Source organism: Hyaena hyaena, unplaced genomic scaffold (genome assembly GCF_003009895.1).
Source record: "Hyaena hyaena isolate Hyena2069 unplaced genomic scaffold, ASM300989v1 scaffold_175, whole genome shotgun sequence".
Classification (NCBI taxonomy): domain Eukaryota; kingdom Metazoa; phylum Chordata; class Mammalia; order Carnivora; family Hyaenidae; genus Hyaena; species Hyaena hyaena.
The window spans coordinates 2,751,114-2,763,540 of record NW_024080808.1 but is presented as its reverse complement, the minus strand read 5'-3'; the positions used below and the strand labels follow the sequence as shown (position 1 = coordinate 2,763,540).

Below are 12,427 nucleotides of genomic sequence, written 5' to 3'. Positions count from 1 at the left end.
CTTTCTTCCCATGCCCCCAGAGTTCATACCCTATTTCAATAGTCTTATAACTAGTCTTTCTACTTCAAGTCCGTAATTCCTCAGTAGTCTGTGCATTGATACCATATTAATGAAATTTCATATTTTGGAGTATCTACATAAAAAACTTCAGTATCTTTCCATTATCTAAATAAAATCCAAATTCACCAGTGAGAAATTAAGACCTTCCACACGATGCTCTCAGAATTTACCATGTTAATTTCAAATTCTACTTACATACCTACTTAATTTTATTCAACAACTATTTGAGAACCTACCTGCCCTTTGCAAGGCTTTGTGAAAGAAGGAAGTTTACTAAGTATGATATATGCTCATTCTCTTTGTGTTCATTTTTGGTCCCCTGTTTCCTTTTACTACTCCATTTCATCTTAGGGGAAAATAACCTTTGAAGAATATTCAATCATATTCATATTTAAGTAAGTAGTTCCATTTTAAGACAAAATGTAAGTAATATAATGAAGTTTAGAAAAGGTGGCAAGCTACCCAGCACAATGTCCGGCTCATAATAAAAGTTCAATAAATATTTAAACTGAATTCATTCTGTTTAAAAATTTAAAGTAGAAACTCAAATTTGAGACAAAGAAAATTATTGTTTTAAGCCTTTGGAAACCTGCTTGTTTTTGCTTCATTGTAGTGCAAATGTGAACATTGGAGTTTATTTAACTATTATTATTTGTAACATATTATTATTATTTGTAGTTTACCGTGTTGAAACACAAAGTCAAAACAAATTTAGGAATATTATATTACACATGTTTTCAAAATCCTTTCTATATTCTTTTTATAGGTTATATGTAAAGTCAGATGTGCCACTGAACTTGACAAACACAAGTAAGTTTCGTGAGTAGCAAGATCTAATTTTTTTTACAATAGACTTCTCAAGGTAGAAGGGTATAGTAGTTGAGGATGCTGTAGTGTTTTATAGGAAGTCCTGTGGTTAGATTAGCACATGGGAAGTGAATTGAGTAATCTGCATTTCTCCCCCTTGAGCCATTTTGCTACCTAACACCTGTTTTTGTTCTGCTACTGTCCTGCATTAGATGTTGGGTATAGTTTCATAGGGCCTCCACATACTACAGGTAGATTATGCTGTTTGAACAAGCGTGTATAGTATAGTTCCATGAAATAAGGAATGTTTCAGTACTGATTAACATCAAAAATGAGAGTGCTAAGCTAGAGAGTTAGGAGACTTGGGTTTCAAACCAATTCTCCCACTGACTCTTTGGCTATTTAACTCATTTAACCTCTCTATATTTTGGCTTCCTAAACTATCATAAATCCTCTGGGTATATGGATAATTTCAAGGTCCATTTTGGGTTTCAATTTACATATTGTTATTTTTATTACTTAATCTGAGAGAATATTAAGATCTATACTTCTCAAACCAGACTTTTTGTACTTTGAATGTACACTTAACAAAGATTACTTGTTACAGATTACACATTACCTTTAATTAACCTCTTTCAAACTAATTCCAAAGGCAGACAACATTTTATGATTCCCACTATTGAAAATGATCCAAAATAGAAGATGTTAGGATTTTGAATAAATTTCTGGTTTATATTAATTTGGATTATAAACGTATTTGAACTGGGATTACTTTCATATAGATAGCTGTTACAGCTACTTAATACAGATAGTCACGCCTTACATGAAGAATTTTTATGCAGTGGTCTAATTCTTAGGGGGATATAGTTGAGCAATCCCTTTTTTTTTTTAATGTTTATTTTTGAGAAGAGAGACAGAGCACAAGCAGGGGAGGGGCAGAGAGAGAGGGATACACAGAATCTGAAGCAGATTCGAGACTCTGTGCTGTCAACACAGAGCCCGATGCAGGACTCAAACTCATGAGCCGCGAGATTATGACCTGAGCTGAAATCAGACGCCTAACCCACTGAGCCCAGGCGCCCCAAGGATATAGTTGAGTATTTCATTTTCAGAGTTCCTCTGTATGCATAGTAAATATGCAACTTTATAAGAAGCTGAGATATTGAGGAAATGCTTGAAACTCTGCATCTACTGTCCCTATGCTCTTCTTTAGTCATGTTTGAAAGTGATGTTTGCTATAGATAATCAGAAGCTCATAAAAATTGAACATTATTTAAAACACATTTCCCTCAATCTCTTAAAATTAATATTAGTGATCAGGTTAAATTTAGATAGAGTATATTAATTTTCAAGGCAAATTATAAAAGCCTAGTAATCCCTAGAATGAAAAGGTCAATGAAAATATGTTTAGTAGTTATAAAAATGAAAAAGGCAGGATTACTTGACTTAATGTTAAAATGATCTTATATTATTCTTCCCAGTAGAAGCAGCTGAATTCAAGTCCACATGAGATTATTTTTAAATTAATGTTTTAAAACCTAATGCCATTTTTAAAAGGTTTATTTATTTCATAACAGCAAAGATATCTCAAGTAACTCTGATTGATTATTAAATTTGTATTTAAATTATAAAGATTTTATACTGAAAGAATTATTGTACCTAAAATAACACACTAATTCAGAATTAAATCTAATCTCTCATTAGAATATAGACATCTAATAAATTTATTTTTTTCTTTCAGAATTCTGTTGCATTTGGGCTTCATATTGGCAAGCCTTCTTTTTTTAGTGGTGAACTTGACTTGTGCAGTGCTAGTCCATGGAGATGTCCCAGAGAATCAATTGAAGTGGACTGTGTTTGTTCGAGCATTAATTAATGATAGTCTGTTTATTCTTTGTGCCATCTCTTTAGTTAGTTACATATGCAAAATTACAAAAATGTCATCAGCAAATGTCTACCTCGAATCAAAGGTAAGTGTATTTCTTAAATTTACACTTGAAAATATAACTTCAAATCCTCATCCTATGAACCATATTTTGATGGAAAGTTTATGTTTTTCTAAAGAGTATTCTGAATGTAAAGTACATTTTTGAGCTTGAAAGAATGGTCACAAGATATTAAGATGCATTCATAACTTGGCCCTTACTGAATAATAGTTTTTAAAAAAGTTTACATTGAGCGTACTGTATTTTTTGTGATTTATACCCTCTACATTGGAGGATAAATGAAATAAACCAGAATTTACATGAATGTATCACAAATGGTCTAATATGTAAAGCCTCACTAACAATTTAAGATTTCATCAGTAAGGGTGGCAGTATTGCCATTAAACAATTTACCAGATTAGGTTTGCACACATTTGGGTTAGCAATATTAAGATGCCTTACTTCTAAAGTAGTGTTTATTTGCATAAAGATTTAGGAAATGTTACTTCACCCCATAATATGAAGAGCTTATGATTTTGAGACAGCTAGTCATATAATTAAATTTATAAATGCCTTGCTCCTGCCTTTCCTTATACTTTTTGTTTGGATCAGCAAACAGAAGCCAAATGCTAATCTATTAACAAAGAACCATAGAAGTTTCTACCGTTGATTGTGTGGTTGAGCAGTAAATCAGCCATCACAGTATATGTTTGACACTGGGTTTGAGGGTATTGATGCGTGGGTTTGGGGGTATGGTTTACACATACACACAAGCTTGCTTTAATTTGCCGTCATTGCCTGTTTGCTGAAGATAAGCAAGATAGTGTCTTTAACAGTTCTCTGAAATATACTTAGATTTCTATATTGTTATTATCCTTCATATAATCTTAGTAAATTAAGGTGATTTTAATTCAATGTATCAACTTGTCCTTTAAATTTAGGTACAGACTTTAATTTTACTTTTTAAACATGTATCAGTAGAATGCACAATAAATATAGAAATTAAAATATATATGCAAAGAAAGAGAGAGACTTTCAAAAGTATTAATCTTACCTAGAAAACTCTTGTATTCAATTAAAGGTTTAATTGTATTCTAAAAAGTTAGTTCGGAAAATGTATATGTTTTAGCTAATTCTAGCTTCAGTTTAAGTGTTAAAAATAATATTGTCACTGTTACAGTATATAATCTTTTGGCATAGCAACAGCGTCTTCACTTAATGTGATAACATCACCATAACATTCAGACCTGTGCTTGTCTAGTGATAAAGCATAAATAGATGTGGTTGAATTTGCAGGGCTTTTTTTCTGGATATTTAGCAACTTTTAAAGTTTGATTTTACTTGCTTTGAAAGAGATGTTTCTCTGAATATAGTAAAGTTGCCAATCTGAGAAGAAAAGCTCATCTGATAACTTCTCCAGAATTATTTCAAACATCTTCCCCTATGATATAAAAGGTATTCATATTTTTAAATTATTATTTTAGAAATTTTACATGTAAAAGGCGCATGGATTCAGAATTCTCTAAGAACATTACAGAGGGACTTGCTTAAATACATACCTTTAAAGGTAAACGTAATAGAGCATTTGTATTACATTGTACTGTTACATAGTTCTTGGTCTTCCTAACTTGATTATAAACTTATTTATTCAAAGAGTACAACATCTTGCTTCCACATTCTCCTTGTAAAATCACTAGGCTCATTTTTATTTCTTGACTTCAGTAATAGCTGTTTCTTTTATTCAATCCACAAATACCAACTCAGCATCTGCCTCTTCTACTTTCAAACTGACCCTGTTTCCTACTATCCCTAACAGCATTTCCTTAAAGCTCAGACTTTGGTCTTCTGTTTTTCTTTTCATTCTTCCTTCCTTCTTCTAAATATTCATTGATAATGAGATCTTCCATAATGTGTTTCAACCAGATCTTACCTACCTTATTTCTCAATGGCACACAATATTCGTTCCTGTCTCTATATCCTTAGGCTGTTTCATTTTCCAGGAATGTCTCTCCCCTGCCCTCTCTCTATGCCCTGTTTGTCCTCATCTTACCAAACTTTGAAGGCATAACTGTAATGTTTCCCAATTTTATGAACTTGATTTGATTCTTTGCCCTTCACCTCCAAAATAAAATTTAGAAATAACTATCTGAATTCTCTTTAAAAATTTTTTAAAAATACTTTTAGCAGCTAGAACAATGCCATGTATTGGTTCTCTTTTTCAAAGTAGCAACTCTAACTAGGTTTTTAAATATTAGTTATTGTCAATTTGAATAGTTTATTTCTGTTCTTTCATTTTTTTATTTTCTTACACACTTAAGGTTTTTACTTTGTTCTTTGTCTATGTTCTCATATAGATACATGATTTATTATTTTGTAAACTAATAAGATATTTAGAGCAATATGTTTTCTCAAGTACTGCTTTGTCAACTTTTCATAATCTTGTTATATTATACCAACATTGTTATTTAACAAAGAAAATTTTCTATTTGAATTTAAGCCATGTCTCCCATATTACATATTTATATATCAATGTGAATTAGACATTATCTTTATATATAGGTCTTCCTTCAACTTACTTTGATGGAAAGTCTGAAATTCAGACATCTATCTTATTCAGGTCCCCTAAGCTATCAGTTTTACCCTCTGCTTAACTGTGTATGCGTTTCAACATAAACAATATATAATTTCTGTACTCCTGGTTCTTGAAATAAACTCTCAGCTGCTAAATTCAAAAGCTTAATTGCCCAAAAAATGACCTGAAGGATTTCTCATCTGTCCGTTTCCCATTCTACCTTTTATCCCAGCCCAATCCAGATGTTTTATACTCAGACTTCATTGTATCATGGATAGAATTGTCTGTTCTGACCTGTACTCTGACATCATGCTTTGGCCTATATCAAAAAAATATGTAAGAAACATTTATCTTAAGAGTCACTATTGTATAATGTTGAGGATATTGTCTACACAGTGTTTCCCAGAAAAGATCTTTTTCTCCAATTAAGTCCCAGGTAAAACAGTATAGATTAAATCCTTTTCTCTGGCCACTATGCGATTCAGAGGTAAATATGTGGTTCACCTCTATATCGGTCATAGATGATCTTATGATATCCACTTTTGGTTCTGGCTCTACCTCTACTTTTATTTCACTTTCTTATTCTCCCACCACCACCATACACACATTCTTGTATATTTTTTATTTTGTTTGTATCTCTGTAACTACTTCAAATTCTCTTTTGCAATGAGAGTAGTATAAATAAAAAATGGTATTAGATATACTTTTGGATATGTTTATATCTCTTTTTTTCAGATATATCAATTTTTAAGTAATTTGGAAAGACCTTACTGAGAGACAACGTATCATAGTGATTAAGAGGTAGAAACCTGATTGGGCACTTGGGTGGCTCAGTTGGTGGTACATCTGACTCTTGATTGCACCTCAGGTCATGATCCCAGGGTCCTGGGATCCAGCCCCATGGCTAGCCTCAAGTCAGTCTGTCTCCGCACTGAGTGTGGAGCCTGTTTAAGATTCTTTGCTTCTCCCTCTACCCCTCTCCCCTGCTCATACTCTTTCTCTCTCTTGAAAAAAAAAAAAAAAAAGCTGGAAACCTGAGATCAAAGAGATAAAACTATAAATCCCGTCTCTTTTACTGACCATGTGACATTGGACAAGTAATAGCATCTCTAGGTTTCATTCAGCTGATCTGTAAAATGTAAATAATGAGAATGTTGATCTTGTAGGTTGTTATGAAGAGTAGTACCTTCTAAGGTGGTTATAAGGATTAGATAAAATTTCATATAAAGTACTTAATATAATGCCTAGCACTTGGGAAGTGCTTATAAATGTTGGCTATTATGATTCTAATGTGTACTAAGGGATGGTACCATAGCTTCAGAAAGTTCTTGAATACCTGAAATAGTTGGCAAAATTTATCTGGAGAGGGGTCCTATACATGTAGTCAAATTCTCAAAAGGAACATTGATCTAAAAAAGAATAAGAATCATTGAAGAACTGAATTTCTCTTTTAAATATTTTAATTTTACTTGACTCCACCTTATTTATGTACCATTTCACACAGATTTTGATAAGGGTTGAAGTCTCTACTATGTTACATTTCATCTAGTATTTAACTAACTTTTCTTTAAAAATTTTAGAACAAATATTGTTGAAATTATGTAAAGGCACTTTTAATCAGGCATTTTTGTTCTGAGATCTGTAACTTCTATTACAATTTCAACTGTCTTTTATTTGCATACTATTGATAGACAGTACTATCTTTTAAGTTTTTATCCATTGCTAGCATTTCAAGTGTGTCTCATTAACTTAGACAAAATATAGAATTGTTTTGTTTGTTTTTTACAAACCATTTATATGATAAACAAATAGTTTGTATTTATTGACATGATTGCATGTTACTTTTGGTCTTTTTCTCCCATTATGTTTTTTAAATTGCTTTTTCCCTTGACTTCATTTGTATGATTTCTGTGTTATATTTTAACTTATTTACTTTTTCTCAGAATTACAACATAACTGTTAACATTAAAATGCATACTGATAAAATTATTTTTATTCTAATATTTCTTCCCATTTCAAAAAAATAAAAATATTTATAAGAATATAGAACATAATTGACAAAATAACTTATCCGCACAAAAAGATTTAAACCATTGTAGATGCTTAGTCCCTGTAATGACAGGTTGGGATTATTTGTATAAGAGAACACTCAAAGGCAGGGTGGGAATAAAAGTTAAGCTTTCAGGCTTCTATCTTTGGTCAGGAACATGCACAATTTTATATTTGATAAGAGTATAAAAGGAATAATTGTCTGATACTTAAGATCAGCTTGTCTCCTAGCCCAGTCTGCCATTTGCAAATAGTGCATTCTCTCTCTCCTGAATTCTTAACAGTTTTAATTATTATGTAAACCTTTCTGTCCAATGTTCACTCAACCTTTTATCCATATTAATTTAATGCAAATGGAAAACAGCATCAGCATCTTGCAGAGACACAGTAACATTCAATTAGACTGGTTTTTTTTTTTTCTTTTTTGAGAGAAAGAGATAGAGAGCAAGCGGGGGAGGGCAGAGGAGAGAGAGAGAGAGAGAGAGAGAGAGAATCCCAACAGGCTCCACGCTGTCAACTCAGAGACAGAGACAGGAACAGAGACAGAGAATCCCAACAGGCTCCACACTGTCAACTCAGAGCCCCATGTAGGGCTCAAACTCATGAACTGTGAGCTCATGACCTGAGCCAAAGTCAAGAGTCAGAAACTCAGCCAACTGAGCCTCCCAGGCACCCCTAGACTGATATTTCTGATCTTTCATGAAGACTAGCTGATCCTATAAGACCAAAGTAGTGATTTATGGTAATTTAAGCCATAATTAAAGAAATAGGTTAAAATACTATGAGCGTCTCTTTCCATCACCCTGAAATATTTAACCAGAATTTGGGAAGATGATGGTAGAGAAATAGAGGCTGCACCATCCTCTGTAATAGGTATGATTGTCACCTTCTCAATACTTTGCTATAATTTCTCTCTTGAATTATGAGGATTTACTCTGTACATCTTAAGCTGTGGCACTTGGCTGCCTTTGTTACTCCAGTTCTTAGACCCCAAGTCTTATTTCCTCTTCTGTTGCTGGGTAGATCCTCCACACACTTGTCTCATTTTTAAAAATCCATAGGAGTCAGAGATCTAATTTCATTGTCTCTGAAGCATGAAACTATTTTTGAACCTGTTTAGATTTTATAATTATCAAAATAGAGTTTACCCTTGAACAACAGAGGAACTAGAGGTACTGACCCACTGCACAATTTAAAATCCACATATAACTTTGACTCCCCCAAAATTTATTTTAATGCCTTTGGGGTTTTTTTTAATTGAAGTATAGTTGACACACTGACTCCTTCAAAATTTAACTACTAATAGACTACTGTTGACTGGAAGCCTTACCGATAATAGAAATAGTCAGTTAACACGTACTTGTATACTGTGTGTATTATATACTGTATTCTTACAGTAAAGTGAACTAGGGGAAAGAAAATGTTATTAAGAAAATCATAAGAGAAAATACATTTATAGTACTGTACAGTATTTATCAAAACAAAAAATCTGTGGGTAAGTGGACCCATGCAGTTCAAACCTGTTGTTCAAGGGTCAACTGTTTTTGAGACTACTCTGTTTTCTTATTTTTGGTCCTTAGTTTGGCATTTTAATTTCAAAATGGAAATAGCATTTGTGAAATGTTTTCCAAGGATATATGTAGGATTCTGCTTCTGGTAATGGCTAAGTAGCTTCTATTGGACAAACCTTCCACAGATAGCAATGATAAATTCTGGACAAAATATAAAAAGCACTGAAGGCACTGGAGAGCAACCACTTAGAAGAAGGAAATAACACTGAGTGAGTTTCCTGTTTTTTACAGCTTCTAACCTGTAAAAGGAAGTTCTCATCCACGGGGCAGCCAAAACTAGAAGAGAAAACCTCTGTTTAACTTGATTGAAGAATCAGAAGACAAAATTCAAGTAACTACCACAGATGGAAAATGAGTGAGAAATTTCAGGAAGAAGACAGCCAGATAGGGGAAGCTCCAAATTCTGATGATAAATTCTGCCAAATTTTTATCTGATACCTGAACTACACATGAGCAGGACAGAATTCAAGCAGCACAGTTTAGGATAAAGGAATTGAACTGATATTTCAGTTGCTATCTATTCATGGAAGACAGTTTGGGATTTGAGTCTAACCAAGTTAGTTTTTGTTTTTAAAAAAGGGAAAAAAAGGAAAAGGGAAAAATCAATACTTTTTAGAAGAATATAACAGAATCCAGACTCTCTAAAACATGTCACTCACAAGGTGCAGAGCACAATCCAAGATTACTAGATATATGAAGAAACAGGAAAACTGTAACTCATATTTAAAAACCAAAAAGCAAAACTCAAAATGCAATCCTTGGAGGCAATTCCCCTCTTCCAGATGATGTAGATGTTGGCTCTATCAGACGAAAGTTTGATATTAGGCTCAAGAATATAGAGGAAAATATACTTTGATAATTAAATAAGTAGGAAAACTCAGGAGAAATAAAAACTATAAAAAGAATTTCTAGAATTAAAAAATACAATATTTAAAATGAAAAAGTCACCAGTTGGGTATAACAGCAGGTTGGAGATGAAAGAAGAAAAGAATTAATGGACTTAAATCAACAGAAAGTATCCAATTTGAAGGTCAGAGGAGGTTGAGGAGAAAGATGACAATAAAATGAACAGAATCTCAGGACCTAAGTATGTATAAGTGGAAAAGGAAAAGAGGGAGAAAATGAGGTTGGAAAAAATATTTGAAGAAATAATGACTGAAATTTTCCAATTTTTGATGAAAGACATAAATTTACAGCTCAGCAATCCCAATCAGGATAAATATAAAGAGTCACTTAGGCTCATTATAGTCAAAGTGCTTAAAATCAAAAATTAAAAGGAAATCTTGAAAACAGACAAAAATGACACATACATAAGGGAACACTGATTCAAATGATCCCTCACTTCTCATCAGAAATAAAGGAGTCCAGAAGATGTGGAAACATCTTCAACATGCTGAAGGAAAAATGCTATCAACTCTGAAATCTCTATCAAATTAAAATATTCTTAAAGAATGATGAAGAAGTAAAACATCTTCCAGTAAAAGTAAGAGGGTTACTTACAGCAGACCTGCACTACAAGAAATGTTAAGAAAATTCTACAGTCTGAAGGGAAATAAAGGCAGCTTGAATTTCATCTCTTCAGGAAGGAATGAAGAACACGAGAAATAGTAAATATTGGGGTAAATATAATTTCTTAATTTCTAAAAAAAGGAATATGACTGTGCAAAGCAAAACTTACAATGTGAGGCTTACATATGTAGATATATAATTCTCTCTATAGCATATATAACAATGATAGCAACTATAGCATAAAGGAGAGGGGATAAATGTACCCATAAGTTTGCAAAATTCTTATATTTTATGTAAAAGTGGTATGATATTAACTATTAGACCATGAAAATTAAGGATATATATTATAATCTCTAGAGTAGGGGTTCTCACACTTTTTGGTCTCAAGACCCCATTTCACTCCTGAGAATTATTGAGGACCCTAAAGAGCTATGGTTTATATAGATTATATATATATATAATCTATATGTATATGTATATGTACATATATAATCTATATGTATAGATATATATACATTATTAGAAATAAAAATTGAGAAATTATAAAAATATTCATTTCTTAATTCATTTAAAATAATAATACATCCATTATGTTATCATGAATAAAATTGTTTTTACGAAAATGGATTGTATTTTCCAAATCAAAATAAATTAGAAGATTGACATTGTTTTACATTTTGCAGATCTCTTTAATTTCTAACTTAATGGAAGACAACTGAATTTTCATGTTTGCTTCTGCATTCAATCTGTTGTGATATGTCATTTAGGTTGAAGTATATGAAGAAAATCCATCCTCACACATATATGTAGTTGGAAAATGGAGGAGAATTTTAATAACCTTTTCAGATAATTGTGGATATTCTTCTTTAATACTACACCAAAAATCTGAAGTGGAGGTTTCTTGAAGGTTAGTTACCATGTAGAATCTAAAACCATATTAGTGAACTTTCTGTACTACCATTCGTCTATCTTACACTTTGAATGATTGTGTAACGTTATGCATTGATCATTGGAAGAGAGTGGTCAAGATCTTCAAAATGATGATACATTTCACTGGACAATATTCAAAATCATATTTATTAGTATTACCTCCAATGTCATCAGAAAAGTGTTTAAATTTTTAGAAGCTGCCATGCCGGTCTTATTATGGACAGAAGAGTTTACAAGTTCTCAAAAACTCTAATTTTCATTAGAAAATTTATATTTTCCCATTGGCAATAGTGTCAGATATTTTCTTTGAAGTGACAAGCTAATTTCACTTATTTTTAAAAATATATATTCCCGGCAACCAAGTCTGAATAAGCATGGTTTGTCTTCCATAGTTGTCTGTTGAGTGAAAAAAGGTGTTCCATGAGAAAAGTGGCTAGTTCAGCTCACAAGTCAAACAACCACTTAAGTGCTTTTCCTCAAACAACCACTATACTTCAGTATGCTGCAGAATTGCTTTAAGTGCATGTCTCATGTATTCACACAGAATTTTTTTAGGTTTATTTATTTTTTAAGAGAGAGAGTGAGAGAGCAAGCATGAATTGGGGAGGAGTCGAGAGAGAGGGAGGGAGACATAATCCCAAGCAGGCTCCACACCGGAAGGCAGAGCCTGACATAGGGCTTAATCTCACAAAATGTGATATCATGACCTGAGCTGAGATCAAGAGTCAGATGTCTAACCGACTAAGCCACAGGCACCCCTCATTACACAGAATTTTAAATAGACACATACTCTAGACTGATAATTAACATCTTCACTGCTTTATCAAGGATATTCTTAAGTGACACTGTCTTTCTTTTTTGATCTGGAGTACATAGTAGTAAAGAATACAATACAGGTTGGGGCCACTGTTTTGCTTTGTACAAAGGTCCAGAAGTTTTACCTACCATTGCTCTTGTACCATTAGTGAACATATCAACACAGTTGACCTAGGATAAACAACAGA

The 12,427-nt window shown here is 32.6% G+C and overlaps 1 protein-coding gene across 1 annotated transcript in view; it reads left to right on the top strand.

Annotated features, from left to right (window-relative positions):
- The window catches only part of GPR137C (G protein-coupled receptor 137C), a 61,871-nt gene that overhangs the window by 36,253 nt on the left and 13,191 nt on the right, over positions 1-12,427 (top strand). The window contains exons 2-3 of the mRNA XM_039240472.1: positions 827-870; positions 2,609-2,837. Coding sequence (XP_039096403.1) covers positions 827-870; positions 2,609-2,837 — 273 coding nt within the window. The remainder of the gene's footprint in view (positions 1-826; positions 871-2,608; positions 2,838-12,427) is intronic.